Source organism: Anoplophora glabripennis, unplaced genomic scaffold (genome assembly GCF_000390285.2).
Source record: "Anoplophora glabripennis isolate ALB-LARVAE unplaced genomic scaffold, Agla_2.0 scaffold54, whole genome shotgun sequence".
Lineage (NCBI taxonomy): Eukaryota > Metazoa > Arthropoda > Insecta > Coleoptera > Cerambycidae > Anoplophora > Anoplophora glabripennis.
Window position 1 is genome coordinate 502969 of NW_019416241.1, and position 22804 is coordinate 525772.

A 22804-nucleotide genomic window follows, 5' to 3' on the forward strand; every position below is an offset into this window, starting at 1 on the left:
TTTTATTAATGCGACAATCTAAGCTATCGAAATTCGTTTACCTATTGAAGTTATAATATATAATCGAGTACAGGCATATTACAACAATTATATTAAAAGAAAATATGTTGAGAGCAATACTTTATAACTGCAAAATTATATACCTCCGCGATATTTTTTTTTAATAACATCTTTTCAAACATAATGTGGTTAGTGAAATAACTAATAAATACAGTTGAGGTAGCACATTATGCCTTCTAGATCACATTATATGAAACTGAGGTTTCATATAGAACGACGAACACTCTATTAGCAGAGATATATTATGTATTTTACACAAAGAACATATTTTTAATACCTAACCATATTGATACGATAAAAACTTTTTTTGAAGCGCTGGCTCAACCGACAGATTTGAGGAAAGAAGTACTTTTAGCGTTAGATAATTTCTTTCTTGACAGAAGAAACCCTTGTAACATTATATAGAAGTTACAATTTACTACATGGTTAATTTATAAACCTACTAGCTATGGACTTTACTGTCTTACCTACCATTAATAGCCATTTTGTACCTGTTGTTCTGTAATATCGTTACTTTGTCAGTGTTGTGCATTGCTGTTTTATAAATAGTACTCTTCAGATTTTCAAACAAAAGATAATCTAAAGGAGTTAGATCTGGTAACCTGGCTGGTCACAACGTATCATAAAATTCTTTCAAAAATTGAATTGATGTTTTTGCAGTAAGAGTAACCACTCTTGCTGAAAGTAACCTATTTGCAACTCGTCATCATGTAATTTTACTAAAAATGGCTTTAAAACCAGTATTCGATATATTTCCGCATCTATTGTTTATAAATAATAAGAAATATATAGGCATCATATTCTTGATATCGCTACTCAAAGACTATTTTTAATACTTAGATATAAACATAAACGGGTTTCTGCAAATAAGAATTTTCTTCAGTCAAGATTTGGGATATTTACATAACCTGCAATCTGAAACCATGTTAGTCGTTAGTGAAAAACGACAAGTCCAATAAATTATTTCGTATACACTGTATCCCAAAATGATGGAACAAAGTTCATATTTTTTTCTAGTTCAGATTTTAAAAAAATCACTGAAGTGAATGTTTGAGTTAGAATTTGGTTTCAAATCTTTTGACAATAGCACATTTCTGGTTTAAGAAAGCCTCATAGTCAATGTTTGCATCTGGAAATTCCGTCATAAACTGCTCATCCCGTCATTATTTCGAGTTCAACATCGAAAATGGGCCATCACTATAATGACATCTTGTTCTGTAGTAAAAGGCATAATCCGTTTTGAAATAAAAATATTATTATTAACCCCGATACTGTGTTTCTATTACAACGTATCGGTAATTCACCGAAATGACAAAAAGCTTAGCTATGAACACAATTGGTTAGTTTAATATATATGTACAATATATATTGAGAAATTGTACGATTGTACGATTTAATATTGAGAAAACGAGATTTAATTTTGAGATTTAATATAGAGATTTATTATAGAGATTTAATATTGAGATTTAATATTAAGATTTAATATTGAGACTTAATATTGTGAAAACGAGATTTTTACACCAATCACCTGTCGTGAAACAAAACGTTGCGCTTTAACGTAATCTTGATCTTATTATTTTAGTAATTTAATTAGCAAAATTTAAATGCCAATGCGTAGGAAATCAAATTACTGTTTCAAACAAAATTCTGGTCACATGGTTTGCAATCATGTATAAAGGTTCTTTATAAGGTCACGCTATATGCCACGGTTTAAAGTGATTCCAATCTTCAGGACTGAAGAATTTCAGTACTTGCCATATCTCATCAAAATTAAACACAGAACGGAATTTTTAACTAAACCTCCTACGTCGTTGGTCGACGACTCTCTTACACGCTTCATACCGTCCACCTTTTATTGAATGAAATCGCTCTTGTTTGAGTTTTTACCCGTGCTCCCCGCTTCTGTTAGTTCCTGTAAATATACACGAATGTCTGAGACACGTCCTAATAAATCAGCGAGATAGCATCTCAATTCGGCGTGTTCCTGACACAGCGACAAACACTGTACGTATTTATTGTTCCAGGGATCGGGGAGGCATCCGTCCAACTGCAGGAACCCGAATCGGCCTCCTTCATACAGCGGGGAAGTGACGTCATCCTGAGGTGTCATCTGGATGCATCGGGGGAGGTCCACTTTGAGTGGTTTCGGTAAGTACGGGGCGTTGATACAACGGTGACCCTTAATTTTACACTAGTAGGTATCACTTTCACCCCGACAACATTGTGGGTTTCTGCTAAACTGATCAAGGAGAGGAAACACGGCAATTTGTTTACCGGCCATTACAAGGAGAGCAAAGTGGATTACAATGTCACGCGGTCGCCGTTTTTACATAAATTTATCAGTCTGCAAATATTATTTTTCTTAATTATTCAGTTATTTAATTCAAAGTAAATCAAAAATGTTCCTCTTACTCATTGACATCAATATCTAGACATGGTTAAAACAGTGCCACATGTAAGCTATTAATTAATAACTAACGATGTTGTAGGATACAACTACTCTGCGGACGAAAAACCCTGTCCAGTACTGAATTACATCCGCAATAACTAGTAAAAACTTTATTTAAAAGTCTTGTATTTTCTATAAAATTTGGTATCTATTACACTAATGCAAAAAATTAAAGGATGAAAAGAATTTTCCCAAACAAAGTTTTTTTTTGTTTTTTTTTTAAACCTTCCGGACATTGAAGAAAACAAAATCCAATTGTTTCCAGCACGATTCGGCTTTTCCGTCCTATGCTTCCGTTCATCAACTTTTAATTAAATTGAAATTAAAGTTGATGACCCAAACCAGATGTCGACCCCGATTTATACCGTTTTTTGAGACAAATTTCTAATTAATTTTTGTGCAGTCTGTAATGATTTAAAAAACAGTTTTTTTCTTTTCTGAAAAAAAAATGAAAAAAAAAATTTTTTTCATCAATTTAAACACCTATTTGCAGCAAAAATGTGAAAAAAAAATTTTTTCCATTTTAATCATGAGTGAAGTGTTTAAGCTCAAAAAACGTGACCCTCTAATTTTTTCCAAAAGTTTGACTGTTTGAGACAAAGAAACGGTTCGCTAGATCGACATGAAACTTCACAGTTCTTCTGGGTATTTCAAAAAGAGCTTTTTAACAGGAAAATATGGGTATGTTTCTGGAAAAAATATTATTGATAACGTCATTAGTCGTTTCTGTCAAATCTCAAAGATAATACTTTCAATTAGAAATGGAGCTTACCTCATCCCATTTAACACCACGTGTCCTAAATTTTATTTAAATTTTTTGTATCCTCAGTAGGCCCATAATATCAACTTTGAGACACCCTATACTTTAACGCTGGACAAGGTTTTCATCCGCAGAGTAGTTTCCCATAATGTCGCTGGTTATTAATTAATAGCTCGTGTTTAAAACTGTTAAGGTCACATAAGTAAATCTACAATTTTTACAGAAAAGACAATTTAGCATTTCTCAAAGAGCGTCGGTTTGCTACAAACTTTCGTTGGTACAATTTGGTGCGTAATAATATGGATCCTAGAAGCTGTTTATTTTTCGTTCTCCACAGAGCAAACGTAATTGTTTATTTTCGTTTGATTTTTTTTGTGAGCAAAATTAGTTTTGGGTTATATGCTGCTAATAAGCTATTTTATATACCGGGTGTCCCGAAATTAATGCAACAAAATGTTGTCACAGTTTCTTAAGACAAATTTAAGGGACCGTATTTTTTATTTTTGCTAGTTTTCGGAGTTACAGCCCCCATAAATCCGCCCCTAAGAATAGTCTTTTTTATAATCTCAAAACTTTGTTGTGCGAGAATTACTAAATTTGGTACAGAGGAGTTTTATTCTTCTTTGTTTTCTTTAAAGTACCGCGATATATTGAGTCTTATAACTATTTGTATTATTCATATTATTAATTTGTACAATTTCGAAGTTACGACCCAAACTGTAATAAATATGCACATTTGTTCCAGTAAAAATTTATAAAATTTTAATTAACGTGAATAAAACTACTCAAAGATGATTCTTTATTACAGGAATGCAGACCGTTTAACGAAGTCATCGAGGCTTGAAATTAAAAAGAAAAGGCTTCATATAAAGGCAGTGGAGCCATCTGACAACGGAGTGTACAGATGTGTCGCTAAGAACGAAGCCGGCGTCCAGCACAGTACAAAAAATTTCGTTCTGGCAGTGGCAGGTATTCAGTTCTTGGTTTAATTCAGAATGACTGTTCCTACGGGAGCGGTAGAATGGAAGAGCGATACGCAATTAAACACTTAACTACATCAACGTGGCTGGGCTATTTTTTTATTACTTACAGGGTTTGATTAAAATTAAAATTCGCATCTGACCCTAAGAAATAATTTTTTTATCCTTTACATAAAGTCCGTAAACTGGTTGATGAGTCAGATGTAATTAAATAAAATTGTTTTGAAATACTAAACTTAATACATACAATTTAATATCCCAAATCTTGTTTTTTCTTTGAAATTCTTTTAATAACAATTTCAAATTAATATGTTTTAGAAATCAATTCTACAGGGTATTAATGAACTGATGTCAAGTATATCTGTTATGTCAAAATGAGGTAAATACACGGATTTGTGTTAAGTAAAATGTAATTTTAAAATCTGACTTACCTCAACATTGCAAGGAGCCACCTTTTCAGAACTGCTTATTTTCATAGATGTTCGATGTACCCACCATTTGCTTGCACACAAGCTTCAGCGCGACGCGACGTATCCAATTCGCTCGCACGCGTTGCAACATTGCCACGTCCTCTCGAATCTAATTAGGCTGCCGCGGCTTATCCAGCGATCGCGAGAAGTAATGTTTAGTAAGTCGCGCTGTTTCCGAAAAAAGTGAGCGGGGACTCCGTCATGCAGTAACCACATATTTTCCCGAACATTTAATGGCACGTCTTCCAATAACTCGGGCAAGCGATTTTGCAAAAAATCGAGATATGAAGCACCGTCTAAACGTTTAGGCAATTCAAAAGAACCTATTAAACTGTCATTAACGATACCGGCTCAAAACTGTTGTTGAAAGGCACCGCGACGTATTTCGTGTGGATTTTCGATAGTCCATTGGCGAGTGTTGTGGAGCTTACGTACACCATTTCGAATGAAACATGCTTCATCTGTAACAAGTATTTGCGCTATAAATTGAGGATTTCTTGCATGTTCCCGAAGCAACCACTCGCAAAAACCTCGACGTAGTGGAAAATCCTGAGGAGTAATCCCTTGAACACGTTAAATATGAAATGGGTACAACTGAGCTTCTCGTAATGTCTGCCACACAACAGAATGCGGAATATTTTCGTCAGTTTTCGAAGAACTACAAACGAAATAAACGCTACTAGAAACGATTACAAACGGTTTTAAAGCCAAAACTTGGAGTTTAGTGACTTTTCGGCAGTTTTCGAAGAACTACAAACGAAATAAACGCTACTACAAACAACTACAAACGATTTTAAAGCCAGAGCTTGGAGTGTAGTGACTTTTCGTCAGTTTTCGAAGAACTACATACGAAATAAATGCTACTACAAACAACTACAACCCAAAATTTGAAGTTTAGTGACTTTTCGTCAGTTTTCGAAGAACTACAAACGAATTAAACGCTACTATAAACAACTACAAACGATTTTAAAGCCAGAGCTTGGAGTTTAGTGACTTTTCGTCGGTTTTCGAAGTACTACAAACGAAATAAACGCTACTATAAACGATTTTAAACCCAGAGCTTGGAGTTTAGTTACTTTGCTGTGCGATATTTCTGGTGCTACGATGCCGATCTTCTTCGACGAGATCTAAAATCATCTCCTCGTCATTTAAGATTCTTATTATAGTCGCCCTGGGCCACCGTCGCTACCTCGACGCGGTTGTACTTCACCGGTGTCCAAAACTCTTTGCGCTACAGCAACAGATGTTTGCGATGCGGGGGCACGTCGTTTAGGATATCTTACACAGTACACTTGACAAGCTCTGTAGGCATTTTCGTTTGCTTCGCCATAAATTATGAGCATATCATAATATTTGCGATTGCTAAATAAATACGCCATTTTCAAAAGAAAACTTGGAAATACGGCTATTAAATGTACTCGAAAAACAGCACAGCAATCACTACAACAATGTATTACAAACTGACTTTCGAATACAGTCCGGCTTCATAAGAAACCTACAAACTCGTAAAAAGTGTTACAGAAGTGTAAGTACTCGCCGCGAAAAGGTACATGTCTTTCAGCAGTTCCAAAACAGTTTAAAACACATTTTTAATTAGCTTTTTTCTCCATGACCTTAAACTTCCGATACAAGTTTGTGACATCAATTAACTCAGTTTTTGCCCCCCTTTCATCCCTTAAAATTTTTGACATAAGTTCATTAACACCCTGTATGCTGAATTTGAGAAATTGAATGAATTTATTAAAAAATTACTTGTTTGAGCAGATAACTTTGATTCAGATTTTGTATAACTGATTTATTCGTTGCTGTATATTATCGATATCATTTTCTGTAAGTACAGTTGGTCTGCCCGTAGACTTTCCTTTGCAAATGCAGTCTTTTGACAATAGCTTATATCTGGTTTAAGAAAGTGTCACAGTCAATGTTTTCGTCTGGAAATTCCATCATAAATACAGGATTGCAAAGAGTAAGTCCATGTCCCATCTTCATTTCGAGATCCACTCCGAAAATGAACAATTACAATCTAACCAGTTCCGTCGGACATAAAGGAATAAGGAAAAAATTTAATATTTTGTCTTTACAGATAAAAGACAATAAACCATTCCCAAATAAATATTTCGCATATTTTGTAATTTTTTCAGGAAATTCATCCATCAATCATGAATAGGAAACAATATTGCAATTAAAGTATACATTAATTTGTGTAATGTTTTATATTATGTTGATTTTATGTAAGATAAGCTGCTTGCAAACGATGCTCATAATATTTTCTGGATCTCCACATATAAATACATTTTAGCAAAAAAGATGGAAATACAAAAGCTTTGGAAAATTATTTCCTTAGTTGTTTAAATGAAGATTCTCTTCAGATGATATCTGAAAAATAAATACTTCAGATACCTGCACATCATTTCAAAATAGGTCCCCGGATAGGATTAAGAGAAGTATTTTGACAAACTTTGAAGGATCTTTGTTCTCATCAAAATAGTACAGATTCCTAAACCCACTGGTCTACTCAAAACTGGAATATAAAAAAATTCTTAATCCACTACTCAACAACTAAAGATACAGATTTCAAACTTGGTTAATGCCATTTACTCATATTTGTTGGTTGCAGTTATTCTTTAAAGTATTGGATAATATCGGAATTAAAAAAATTCATATCAAAAAAGCCTATATGGCGTTGATGAAAATCTTACTCTACTTATACATATTTTGAAAAACCATATCCAACTAAACGTTTTGTGTCTATTATATATTTTTTCGTAAATTGTGACAATATTGTGAGCGTCATCATCAATGAATGACCAATGACCAGCAAAAGCTGTTCTTTAAAACAAAATCAACATATTATTACGTAATGCTTGCAAATAATGCTCAAGAACAAGAAACGTGATAGAGGAGTTTTTTGTTTTTTTTATAACACAAGAATTGGCAGAACTTTGTAGTTTAAACCAAGAAATCTATCACCAATTAAATTGAATAGATCTTCTACAAGTTACAAAATGGTCAACAAATTAAGAGTGCACATATTTAAAATTTTTTGAATAATCGAAAAAATCGGCATAAGCGACACGTTCACGAATATATTCAAACATGAAACACACACATAATGTATTCCAATTTAAAATTTCATGCTTCTAGGAATTTGAAAAATGACCCAGCCTCAATGAAAACCATTTTTCTTCATCATACCACTACTTGATTAAAAATTTTAATTAGTAAATAAATTTAGTGTATCATTTTTCACTGTCGGGCAAACCAATTTCAAAACTGAATTACTGAGAAACTACATAAATTTATTTTCTAGGAGATCAAACAGCTTTAATTCAAACAGTGCCTTCTGATCAAATTACCAGAAAAGGCGGAGCGGCCTTTTTTGACTGTTCCTATCAACATGCCGATGTTATTGAATGGTACTTTAAAGACAGTGGACCACTTGAGACCAATAACAGGTAAAGTACATTCATAGATTTACGAGAATTACTACCTGCTTCGAGTTGTAACCTGGTCATAAAACAAACAGGTCTGAACACAACAGTCCGAATTGTATTTCAAGAATTTAATAAAGTATAGTTATAAGTATTCTTATATATTTGTAGGATCATCATACATTCAAACGGTACTCTCCAAATAAACGATGTTAGTGAAGCAGACCAAGGCTTATATAGCTGTATAGGAATCCGTAGCGAATCTGCCGAAGTTCCTCAAAGTTACACCGCTGAACTCAAATTAGCATGTAAGTTTAAACCTTCCTTTTTCTAGCACCTTTTTACCGTTAAATTTTAGATTTAGAACCATTTACTGCTACCTCATTCGAACCACCACTGCCAGAAAACTCTCAAAAAATCATTGGTGAAGGATCTTTATTTGAATTGACTTGTCTAGAACCAAACAGCTTCCCCCCAGCTAAGAAATGGTGGGAAAATTCTAAAGGTCATACAGTAAGTACTTTTCAAACAATGTTGTCTTCCTTGATGCTAACTATATCTTTGTCCAGATTTCTGACTCAGGAGAAGTAAGAGTAGATGATGGAATGCTCATTATTGAAAACATAACGATGCAAAAAAGTGGAGTATATAAATGTGTTGCCGAGAGTATTGCAGGAAGGACGGAGAAAAGTGTCGAAATTATCGTTACTAGTGAACCTGAAATAACCACTCACCCTGAAAGTGTCACGGTAGATGAGAATGAAAAGTCTGTTTTAAATTGTAGTTTCGAGTCAAAGTCATTGCCCTACACTACAGTCAAGTGGAGGAAAGACGGGAAACCATTGAAGCATGATTTTGATGAATCAAGCTCTAATCATCAGAGAATAAGAGTTTACAAACATAATGGCACTTTGTTAATCCACAATACTCAAACTTCTGACAGAGGGGAATATGTTTGTGAAATTTTAACTACTGGACATGAACCAGTTTTATCGAAACCCGCCACGATTTCAGTCATTGGTAAGTGTAAAGTACTCAAAAAGTTGGGTATTAAATAAAAAGTAATAGTATAATAGTAACGTATCAAAGTAAAGGTGAAAGGAATTGATTGTTTGTATTTATTTTGTTAATGTTTTTTATTGTTTTTAAACTGATATGTGTGATTATTAGAACAATTGAAGTTCACACCTGCTCCTGTCAATAAGAAAATGGAACTGGGAAGCATAGCAAAAATTCACTGTAAGGCCCAGGGAACACCACCTCCCATAATTCACTGGGAAAAAGATGGACTATCATCCGAAAACTTTCCGAGTCATATTTCGGACATGAATGGTACTCTTCATTTCAATGGAGTTTTAGCAGAGGATAAGGGTAGATATACTTGCATTGCAAGCAATAGCCAGGGTGTTATTAACGCATCCATAACGATTGATGTTGTTGGTAAGTTTTTAATAATTTATAAAGTAATTCAGATACAATAAGATGTATTTATTGTAGTTGCTCCCAAGTTTAGCATTTTACCAAAAAATCCAACTGAAGTCATTGAAGGACATTCAGTTATGATGGATTGCGTGGTAGAAGGAGACCCTAAGCCCACAGTTCACTGGGATAAGAATTTGAAAATGAACGATTTTGATCCATCTAGATTTAAGGTACTACCAAATGGTAGCTTGCAAATCAGTGAAGTGCATAGAGAAGATGAGAATATCTATGGATGTACAGCTGGCAGTAGTGCTGGACTAAACAGGAAAGAAGTTCAACTGCTGGTTCATTGTTAGTATAAAGTATACACTCAGTTCTTGATTGTAATATTTACAATTTTTCAGCGCAAGATGGATATCACCCGGAAACGGATGGAGACTCCACTGTAACAAAAGCTGTTTTAATCACCATGTCAGTCGCTGGGGCGTATATTGTACTGGTTATTGGCCTGATGGTTTGGTGTCGATATAGAAGGCGATCCAGAAAACTCCCTATAGGAGATGGTTTGTAGTTTTCCATTAACATTTACTATTAAAATATAAACACCAAAATTGCCATTGATATCGATATATTAAGCTGTTATTTATGTGTACAAATTTTATTAATCAATTATTTTTTATTTTAGTTTCAAAGACTGAGAATGGTGATGTGGAACATACAGAGCTGAAGGATGGAGCTAATGGTAGTACACCTGGCCCATCAAAAACCAAAGCAAATGGCATTGAAACCCACAAGGAAGGTCAGAAGAGTGATGGAGCAGAGACAACAAATTCTCAAAGCTCCAACCATTCCAAAAAGTCTAAGTCAAGCAATTACGATAAGTTAACGTTATCTAGAACACATCTAAAAGAAGTGAAACTTATAGGTGTGTAACAAGTACACTCTAAAACAATATTTTTGAAGAATTTTACTATGATACTTATAATTGTTGTATTTTTTAGGGAGGGGAGAATTTGGCGAGGTAATGATAGCCAAGATTACTAAGAGTATCTTGATATCAGAGAAGAGGAATTCTCAAAATATTACACCCACTGATTCGCCAGCAGAGGAAAAAGAGCTCCATGTTTTGGTAAAAGCGCTAACGCAAACCAAAGACGAAAACTGCTTAGCAGAATTTAAGAGAGAATTAGACATGTTTAGTAAATTGTCTCATGAAAACATCAACAAACTGTACGGTTTATGCAGAGAAGTAGAACCACATTACATGATTTTGGAGCATACTGACTGGGTAAGAATTTTATTTTATAATTTGATTTAATAAAATTCTAATTCTAATGACGAATTTTATGTATAGGGCGATTTAAAGAAATTTTTGATGGCCACACAAAATGACAATCCACCAGCACTAACAGCCGTTCAAAGCGTAGCGATTCTACATCAAATTAGTCGTGGTATGGATCACTTAGCAAGTAACAGAATGGTTCATAAAGATTTGGCTGCTAGAAACTGTCTGATCTCTTCCACTCTAGTAGCCAAAGTTGGTCTTCCCAGATTAACCAGAGATCCTTACAGTCAAGAATATTGTAAACATGTCAATCAGGTAAGAGTCTTACAGAAATAACCAAAACGTAGAGTTTCACCATTTCTCTATCCGCAATGGTGACATACAGGGTCCACTTCTATTCGATGCAGAAAAGTCCAACCTATACAACGATATCAAAATCACTCCGATCGGACCACCCCTGTGCCCAGCAACCGCGACTGAACATTTGTTACACTTTGAAAGTTTATACTCTCCTATACACATATATAATTTCTTAACATCTGGTGTTACACCATCATTTTTTTTAACATTTACAAAATGATAAATGCAAAAAGTAAATAAATACCTACTTAATAAAAAAGTCCAAACATATTGATATCTGTTGGTCTTATAGGAATAACACGTCAATTAAACAATCACGCACTTCTAATAGTGCGTGATGCAGTTTCAATCTAAATTGACAGTTCTTTAATATCAAAGACTTCCTTGTCATCACTAATTTTTTTAAATATCCCGAAAATGAAAGTTTAGATGGTTTAAGTTAAGGTGAACGAGAAGTCAATATTCAGTATTTAAATCAGGAAAGTATTAGCGTTGTTGATAATTTGCTAGCAACTAGTTGTAGAAGTCCACATGTAGAATATAGACCTTTTGCACATGAAACGAACACAGTTGTTCTTCTCTCAATGTGCTCCAACCAGTGGCACTTAAGAATCAACCATCTTTAACGAAACAAAAATTCTAGCCTGATACTCAGACATTGGGTTAAATGTGGTCATTGCAAAACATTCCATGTACTCTTTGTACTTAGATTTGATGCCAAAATATCAATAAAAATTAAAAGTACATGACAATGACAATCAGTTACAATGGACAGACAAAAGGAATTATTAAATAAAAGGAAGCTATTAAAATACATATTTACTCACAAACTTGGTGTAATTCTACTGTTTAGCAAAATGCATCGTGTTACGTGGGAAGGTTAAAACAGTAGCACTGATTATTTTTTTAAATTTTTCTTAGGAGAATTTATATTTACCTTTATTTCCTTGCAGGTAATTCCTTTAAGGTGGCTTCCATACGAGGCAGTTTATGAAGATGAGTATTCAACTAAAAGTGACGTATATGCATTTGGTGTGCTGACATGGGAAGTTTTTGCACAAGGGGAGTTGCCACAATCCAAAATAAACGATAACAGTTTCTTAACTAAGCTTAAAGAAAAGAAACTGGAATGGAAACCACATTCCTCCACACCTGAAGCTTTAGCAACAACGCAGGTATGATAATTGACAATTGTTCTGATGAGAAATATTTTCACTTAATTATTAATTTTTCCTTTTTAGGAGTCTTGTTTGGACCTAGATCCTAAGAACAGGCCATCATTCTCCGAAATATGCAAGGATCTTGAGGAACAGCTTAAGTCTATGTAAATACAAATATCTAGTGTTAAGCCACAAAAACCAAATTTATAACTTGTTTTAAAACGAATTATTAAATAATCGTAAGCTTCCATTTATTAAAAGAAATGTGTCAGCCTTATAGCAATGTTGAGAATCATATGTACTTGTAATTAGTTTTAAATTTATTTATTTTTTACTTTAAGTATAAGACGTATCTTAATCGTATTTATTTTTTGTACTATTTTCTAATTGATCTCAAATTTATTCTTTGAATTTGATCCGAATCCTCTTTCTATGTATACATTATACATGCACTGCAAATTTTGTACATACTATTTAATTTAGTGGTAAGGATACAATGAAATTCTAAAATTTAACGTTTTTCTGTATATGTCATCATTATGTTACCACTTGGTGTCAAAAATCCAAATTCTTTATTTCTTCATTGATTTTTCGTATTACTGATACTTTATATTTTGCATATTCTTCTGCACAGACTTGTAAAAATTGTTGGTGCGGATGTGAAAGGGCTAATTGTTTCATTTCCTTTAATTTGAATGATATGTTGGCACCCTAAATATAATTTCCCAACATGAACTGAAGCATTAAAATTTTCCTGGCTTCCAGTTGAGATAAAAGATCAGATGGATTTGTGTGTTTCTTCGTTACAGACTTGTGAAAATTGTTGGTGTGGATGTGAAAGAGGCGAAATGAACAGAAGAATTACAATTTTCCTTGCTTGCACAGTTCAGATAAAATATCAGATTGATTTATGTCTCTTCTTCTACATAGACCTGTAAAAATTATTGGTGCGGATGTGAAAGGGACTAATTGTTGCACTTCCTTTAATTTGAATGATGTATTGACACCCTAAGTATGATTTCCCAACATGAACTGAAGAATTACAATTTTCCTTGCTTTCAGTTTGAGATAAAAGATCAGATGGATTTGTGTGCTTCTTCTTTACAGACTTGTGAAAATTGTCGATGTGGATGTGAAAGTTGCTAAATGTTTCACTTCCTTTAATATGAATGACGTATTAACACTCTCAATATGACTTCTTCCCAGCATTTACTGAAAAACTGCAATTTCCTTTCACTAATGGCGTGAATCTGCCGGAAAAACATGTTCTTAGAGCTCTTAAGGAGCATATCTAAGCTATATTTTTACAGACTTCCAAACCTATTGTGAAATACAAAATTAACGGCAACGGAAATTTATTTAGAAATAGTGTAGTGAATATTTATAATGTATACATAAACCCCCTTTCTGCATTACTTAATGCACAAGAGTCAAAGACTTAATTTCGTAAACGAATTATAAAAATTGTACATATCATTTTTTAAGTTAAGTATGTTATTGTAAAGCATATCATTATAGAATAATTTTATGTTCACTTGTATATTGAAAGTCTCAGAGCCACACTACACTGCCAAAATACTCTAAACGACTTTGTATACAATCTAAATAGAGACTGTTTTTTTTAATGTCAATAAATATATCCTAGTAACCATCAATAGGTGGATCTTTTTATATAACATTTTTATATTGCGGTTTGGACAAGTACAGGAACTAACGAAAGTTAAATAATTTATATTTTTGTTGTATTAAGTTATCCAAATACCAAAATTTAGTGAAATATAATACGTAAATCGTTTGATTTGAGTAATAAGAAATATGTAAATTGTGACTGTTTTTTAGTGTTTGAATGATCTACCTTCACTTTTTCTGCCAATGATATCATCTTTGTCTCTTTCAGGAATGATGTAGTGAACATTTATATTCACCACTATGCTTTGAAAATTTAATATATTTAATTTAATTAATAAAATTCTTATTCCATATTGCATTGCATATTTTTAAAAAGTATTGATTCATAATTACATTGGCACTGTTCTGATACTCTGATGGAACTTCTTTTTTCAAATGAAAAAGGCATAATAAAACTATTGAATTGAAAAAAATATATATATAAACGTCCAAAAAACTCTGAGTATCATGTAATTAGTGTAAATGTATTTCTTAATAATTTGAACTTGGTACAAATCAAAAAGATTTTTTTATTTATTTGATTGGGTGAAGGAAATTTTAATACCTGTACGTCTTTAAGCGGCTTGTTCAAACTTATGTATCTAAAATTTCTATGCAATGATTTAATTTGAGTTTTAGATTATATAAAAAGATTCATGGCATCAACATAACATCTATAATCCAGTGGATTTATGAGTGATTTTGCTCATAGCTTTTATAAATGCACTTTTGTATTATAGTAGATTGTTATTACCAGTAGGGGTTTTCGTCCTGTAGATTAGGAGAATGTTTGAATTAATTCAGATGAAATGCCACTGTATAGGTAAATGATGTGGTAGGTATATTTCCAAATTAATTTTTAAAATATGTTTACATGTATAGTTAAAAAAATTCTTGCCAGCATTATATTTTTAGTTTTAACTGAGACTGATTATGATAAAACCAGTGGTAAGACCCATTAGAATTTTATGTTTCTGATATCAACAAATTTTCAGATCTTGTTGCTGCTGTACTATAAATACCTAAATAAAAAAACTTAGTGTGTTCATCTGAATTAAATAATTTCAATACACTATATTTATGTTGCTTTGACGAAGTTCCCAATACTTAGAAATGTAGGAAAATTTCATGTCATTTTTGTCATTATATTAATGATATTTTACTTTTAATAAAACTTGGACATGAAATCTGATTTGACTCCGTTTTGTTGATTGAACAGAAATGAGTTTTAAATTGTAAAATGAATGTTGTATTTATATAATAAATGTACATTAAGAAACCCATTAATTTTAAAGTAGTCATATTACTCAATATTAAGATATAATTATAAGGTCTTTGTATAAACCAAATAAATAAGATCTGTCCATATACTTTTACAGTTGTAGCTTTTTATAATAATTTTATATGAGTACTGTAATGTCCATTTTTATATAATTATGCATAATCATCTTGTGATATGTATTCTAAATTGAAAAATATATAAATGTGTACTAAATTCGAGTTTAAATTATTTTTCAACCCTTTAAGACTAGTACCTACTAATGTTATATTATGGAATAAGATAAAGTATCTACAGGGCGTTAGAAGCTTCACTGCCTTAATTTTAACAGACTTATATGACATGGGTCCTAAACTTAACCATTTCCGAGAAAAAAATTATCAAAATCTCCCACTTGATGTACAAAAGTTCGATTAATTAAGGAATATTAACATAACTGCTTTCACAGAATACCATAAATAACAATGTTTATCACTTTTTGTAACTTCTTTATGCTTAATTCTAAAAAATAATTAGCGTTGTAATAAATTTAAAATTCAATAAAATTCATATCAAGCAATGTGACCACGGCGCGGCAGTTAACACGAGGTACTAAGCTGTCCAGCGATACGCAATTCAGTTGGCGTTGGTATCTGGAACTGGATCATGTCGGAGTGTTTTTGTGTACCACATCGAAAATGATGGTGGACATTTTGAGCATAATTATGTTGTTTTTTCTTGTGCGTTTAAAAATTATTGAATTTTGCTTTTTGGTAGGTCCATAAATTATTTTTAATACGTATAATTATTTGGATGACGTGAATTTTTGGGTACTTTAATTACATATTTTTCATATTCATAATTTGATTAAAAGTTAAGTTCCCGTTTTAAGAGATTCATAATTACTAAAATTCGAGCTAAAATTTAAACACAACACTATTTTCATACTACAAAATCGATACATTTTATTTTATTTATTTAAAAACTGGAAAACAATTGTCATGAAATTTACTAAATGTTTCACAATAATAGTTGTTTACATTTTTGTTATTCCGTAGGACAAGTCTACCGCGTGCACACTTGGTGTGCATCGGCTATGTAGCGCTGTTGTCACGTTGTGATGAAACTGCCCAATATTAATACTCCTTGTATTTCGAAAACTGTTATTCTTACGCCCCTGTAATATACAACTTTTTCGTTCATTTATGATCACTCTATCTCTTGCTGAAGTTATGGCAGTCATACTTCTTACACCCTGTATATGTAATTAAGTCAGTAAATAAGAATAATTCATACATGTTTAGAATAAATGTTATGAATTTTGGTACTCAAATTACTGTGAATAAAAACTATGTTTTAAAGTAGACAGTTTTATTATTAATTTTATCTTGAATATGTCGACGTTATTCCTTGAAGATTTAATGTAGTTTCTGGTTTTACACAAAAAGTAAGACATTGGCATTATAATTTATGAAAAAAGAATGACCATCTACATACAATTAAATTATCAACTGAATAATAGACTGAATAATGAGAGGTCAAAGATAGAACTCTGAAGAACCCCTGAAATAACTTACAAGATTTATGGGTCCAATACACTACAAATTAAAATCTATTGCGAAGATATTTGATCAAGTTTATTAGACACATAGAACAACCAACACAGTTTATTTATTGTTATTCTGAGATCAACACAAAACTTTCGAAAAATTTGTGTCAATAACATAGGATTGTCATCCCCCCCTTTATTGATATCAGAAGGAATGAATTAATTCAGTTCATGTAAAATCAATTATTGTTTTTCGACCTTGAAAAATCCATGATGATACTTAGTGGTCATACATCTTGTATGGAAAAATATAGTATCAAGTAGAAGCATTTCGAACCATTTAGAAGAATTTTCAATTACTATACCTACTACTGAGCCATAGTTTTTTCTTAAATACAGAAACAGTTATAGATAAATGAAAATATCCATATGCAAAGTGAGGTTACACAAAGCTGCCAAAGGATTAGAAATTATTACTGCACAGTCTTTGAATAAATATACTGAAATAATTTAACAAGTTATTGACACCTGCAATATCAAAATTAGAAAAAATTACAGTTACATTTGCTTGCTGCATGTTTTATGCTTTTAGTTCTCCTGTATTTTTGAAGAAAATTATTTTCTTCTAATTTCAAAAATTAAGTTTATTATCAAACCCATGATTAAAGAATAAAGTTTCTTATAAATTTCAGTTGTTTCAGTATTAGCATCAGTATATTAATTTACAAAATCCCAATAAACAACTAATAAAACTGATAAAGTTTCCTAAAATTAGCTTCCCTGAAACTGAAATCAGCAGATTTATCATCATTCTTGTTCTTGTAGTTTAAACTATATGCATTTTATGAAAAAACAGGAGGACGATCTATATACATATACATATGTATATGGCGATCATAAGTGTATTGAACTTTTGACAATAGCAAAAAATAATAATAATACAGCGTTCCTTTCCTTCTCCTTTTCCATGTATCTTCCGGACGTCGAATTTGGGTTGGTTTCCTACATTTCCATTCACCCACCCTTTCCATGTTTCTCCCTCCGTCATTGCTTTCATTCTCTTTACAGTCATCCATCTGCGTTTTCCCACCTCTGTTAATTGATGTATCCATTTTTTTTGTGGTCCGCTTTTTCTCCTCCTTGTTGCCTTTCTTGTTTCGTGTAGTATCCTTGTTGTTCTTGGCTTCATCCTTTTCAAATGTCCATACTAGTTCAGTTGACTCTTTGCTATTTTATTCGTTATTAGTTCCTGTTTTGAAGTTTATCTTATTCATTCGTTTCTTATTCTGTTCCACCATTGTTCTTAAGTGCATTATCTCCATTGCGTTAATTTTACTGCGTCTATGCATTATCCAATTGCAACTGGCATATAATATAGTCGGTATAACTATTGTATTATGTATTCGACGACAGAGGGTTACCTATCCAGGGATATGTAACATTTTAAGGAAACACTATCCTGGCTAAAGGAAAATTAAAAAAAGGAGAACAAGTCCAAAAAATTACACTTCAGTTTCAGTTATCTTTCTATCTAAAGAAAAGCGCAAACCCGCAAGAGCTAATATTGACGTTACCCTAAATTGATTATATGCATGCTGAATAAATGGCAAACGACTTCAAATGCAGCCCTAAAAGCCTTTCACATGTATTTTTGGTTGCATAATAGTGGCGAGACTTGGGAACTAAATCAGTTTTCGTTGTTTAATGGTTCAAAAAATCTGTGTGTGTGAGTTTCATTAGAGTTAATTTGTTCCAGTTCAACTTTCTACTCTGTTTATAATAACTATATAACTTCATTGTATCATTCTTATACCTATTTATAGATCTAGTTATAATTTATTTCTAAAACGCGATTGAATGATGATAACAAATATTTAGATATTTTTCAAAGTATCTTTGAGGATAATCAAAATATTGAGAATATTAAAAAATATTAATTTCAAACTCATAATTCTAAATGAGATATAATTTTTGATTTTATCCTTCGTAATTTTGTACTCAGTTAAACATTCTGGACATAGTTTTATATTAATCTAAGCCAAATAAATAATTATAATAGTTTTTCCAAATTTTATCAGCTCGTACTTAGAAAATTCAGGTGATTCTTGTGAAGTTCTTTCTTTTCTTTCCTTTTTTCCTTAAAACTGTCTAAAAAATATGTCCCTTTATGTGATGTAGCATGGTTGCTTATGATCTGACTCGAAAAAACTGAAAGATAAAGAATCTAAATGGTTGTAAATTATTCTTTATCGAAAAGTAAAAGAAGCATTCCTAATCCAGAACCCAAAAATAACCGTAGTTCAGAAAGGAACAAATATTTTTTCGGTTATGTAATAATACAATTACATTATAGGTAATAAAAAAAATTAAAGTAAAATTTGTATTTCTTATGATCTATTTTCCTTTGAATTTGTTACACATGTGAATCACGTTAGACATGACTTGACAAATGAAATTTAACCTTCTCTGTAACGAAAATAATCCAATTCGTCGATTCCTTTTTCGAAAACTGACATATTATTATTTTTTGCTGCGCAATACGCAACAACACATTATGTTTTCGGTCAATATATTACATTGTTTGCTAAAAATGTGTAAAATTGGCCGCAATATTTCAATAGTGGCGATTCTAAACTGGAAGGTTGGATTTTTACCTGACCCGTTTAGAATAGATGGGAAAAGAATATGAAATAGTATAGCGGCATATTTACATGTATTTCTATTGAAGTATCTTACAAAGATACTGAAGGAACAGATATGTTTATTGATGCTGAATGAAAAGGTCGGTTTCGACGCCTTGCAGGCACTTGATCACGTCAGATGTAAGTTGATATGCCAATTTTATTATATGATGTAGGTACCATGAACAATCTTATTTTAATACGGCGAGTTCATATAAACAGGCACATGTCCTTAATTTTTTCCTTTTTTCGGAGAGAAGACGTTAAGATTTTCTTGTTGTTACTGAATGAAAAATTATTCACGGCAACTGTGATATGCAAAATACTTAAATTAGAAAAATCTAGTTTGCCACAAAACGGAGACAGATATTTAAAAATATCAAGACGCGTTGTCTGCAGTTGATCTATGGAAAATTTATTTCTGTTTTTATTATATCCAGGGCTATAGTACCTTTTTCTCTAGTTAGTGGTATTGATTACCCATATCTCTGCCACATTTAAAAACTTAATTTTATGCACTAACTCTCTCTGTCTCAGAAACGAAGAACTTTAAAACCTTTGTTTAATACAGGATTAAGTTGACAAACTTTAAGGAAATATTCCTCATAAGAAATATAAGAAAAGAATCAAGTATAACTTTTTTTCCAGAGACGCTTCATTTTCGAAAAATAGGGCAGCGAAATTCGAATTTTTTAAATAACTTCTAAATGAAGAAGGCTATTTAAGCCAAATTTGGCATGACACATCTTCTTATAAGATAAAATTTTTCCATAGAAGTAGAAGTCCCGCAAGCAACCAGTGGCGGAGTTATGGGGACTCAGACTCATTAAATTATAAAAAAAATTAATACGGCCCTATTGAAAATAAAAAATGATGCTGTTTTTAGATAGAACAGTTTTTTATTAACAAAAAGTGTACATTCACTTTTTCCTAACTCTTATAGTATCATGGCAAAATTGATTTTTCGGAAGGGTGCTTCTGGATTCTGTCGATAAACTTTAGGAAGATAAACTTTAGGAAGACGTATAAAACCTAAAAAAATATAGTACCTATTAAAACTGGTCTTAGTCTCGAGTATGTGTGAGTCAAATAAGCCTTTTTATCTCCCCTTCCCTTGGGTTTAACCAATAGTATTAAAATTATTTAGGAGATGCTTCGTTTTTGAGATACAGGGTATTTTTTTAGAAAAAAAAAAGATGATGAAAACAATAGAAATATTTAAGTACCTAACTTCTAATGTGACTATGTCGTAATGCGACAACATAACGACTCTTGCATTACTCCTAAATTTTTTCAGGCGGTTTGTAGTCATTTCATTTACTTTTGTCGTGTACTTTTAAATAAAATAAGATGGCAAACAATAAATGAAAATTTATTTGTAAATTGAAACAACCAAAAATTTACCAATTAATATTATACCTAGACAAAGTGAAACGTGAATAAAAAATAAAATGATTTAAAAAATATTTTGTTCAAAATGATAATGGGATAATTAATGTTTAACAACTCCCTAGGACCTCTACCAAAATGGGCAGGACAACCATCTAGTTGAAACCAACTGTCCATTCGAGTATTAAGCGGAACATCTTCTAACAGATCTTGCAAACCATTTTCAAGGAACTCGGTAAACATGTCAGCATTTAACCGATGCGGAAGGAAGTAGGAACCAACTATAGTGTTGTCCAACACACCCAACCACATTGGAATTCATGCTGAACACTATGTTCCATACCGCCCATGAATTCTCATAGGACTAAATATGGTTGTTCCTTTGGTTTAAAATTCCCCTTCGAGTAAATGTTGCCTCATCTGCCCACATTACTTTTTGCGTAAACTGATCATCATTCTCTGCTTGGTTTATTTAAAGTTTATCGACAGAATCCAGAAGCACCCTTCCGAAAAATCAATTTTGCCAGGAAACTATAAGAGTTAGGAAAAAAATTGAATGTAGGTACACTTTTTGTCAATAACAAACTGTTCTATCTAGAAACAGCATCATTTTTTATTTTCAGTAGGGCCGCATTATTTTTTTTATAGTTTAATGAGTCTGAGTTCCCGTAACTCCACCACTGGTTGCTTGCGGGTTCTACTTCTATGGGAAAATGGTATCTTATAAGAAGACGTGTCATGCCAAATTTGGCTTAAATAGCCTATATTTCGAAAATCAAGCGTCCCTGGAAAAAAATTATACTTGATTTTTCTCTTTTTTTTTTTATTATAAGGAGTATCTCCTTAAAGTTTGTCGACTTAATACTGAAACACGCTGTATATGTACTTTTCCATTAAAATAAAATACTATAATGAAGCCGACGATCTTTAGTATCCTAAAATACTAATAAAAAAACTGGGAAACCTATTATATCTAGAGAAATGCCCTTTTGTGACAATTTGGGAACAACGTCGGTTTTTGGAATTTTTGAGAAAACCTGTAATAAAGCTTATAAATTGATTGTAACATAAATTTGGTTCAATTCGAATGAAGACTTCTCAAACTTCGTTCATTGCATATCAAAAACTTTAGGAAAGTGATTTTGTACCGTTAATATCTCGAGAACAATTGAAAGCATAAAAAAACAGAAAACAAAAAAATCGAAGAACGAAAGTTCTTTCGGGTGGCATCAAAACGGAAGAGAAAAATACCAAAGCGCTACCAGGCGGTATGAATATACAAACATTGCTTTATCCTACATTTAAAGACAACTACTATTAAAATTACAGAATTCAAATGACTTCAGTCGTTTCGAAGACAAATGCATTTCCCAAGATATAAATTAATTTAATAATTTTATACTTCTGAGTGAATATTAACGATAAAAAAATAAGTATTTAAGGAAGTGATAAATAAAGTAGAAACTGTAATTTTCTTGCTGTTTGTATCTCTCTTATTATTTCAGAAACATTTGTTTCTGTCGCACTAGACTTATAAACTAGACAAATGAACTTGAACCTTGAAATGCACTAATCAAAAATAGAACGCACTTGATGCAATAAAATGGCAGCAGATAGCCCATAATAATTCCCCACTCTACTAGCTTGCCACTGGCATCCTATCTTCAGGGATCAAGTGTCTAGTTCTGCCTAAATTATTTGCGTCATGTTTTTCATATTTTACAGACACCGGACTGAATAACTGTAGACAATTTCGATTGTTGCATTACATAAATAAAAAACCAAACGTAACAAACGGTCATATATCTGTAATGTATTTTTTTTCAAGGGCGAGGTTTGAAGGACACCTACCTATAATCTTTCATTCTTGTTTGTGATGTAT

At 32.2% G+C, this 22804-nt stretch overlaps 1 protein-coding gene across 1 annotated transcript; it reads left to right on the forward strand.

Annotated features, from left to right (window-relative positions):
- Window positions 1–1368: 1368 nt before the first annotated feature.
- On the forward strand, window positions 1369–12820 carry LOC108905161 (tyrosine-protein kinase-like otk). Its single transcript, XM_018707943.1, has 15 exons — window positions 1369–1399; window positions 2085–2208; window positions 4078–4238; window positions 8030–8174; window positions 8322–8458; window positions 8509–8663; window positions 8720–9170; window positions 9321–9590; window positions 9648–9923; window positions 9977–10135; window positions 10258–10497; window positions 10574–10860; window positions 10927–11172; window positions 12171–12392; window positions 12459–12820. Exons 1-15 carry the CDS (start codon window positions 1369–1371, stop codon window positions 12543–12545), a joined length of 2991 nt encoding a protein of 996 aa, XP_018563459.1. The 3' UTR covers window positions 12546–12820.
- Window positions 12821–22804: the final 9984 nt, after the last annotated feature.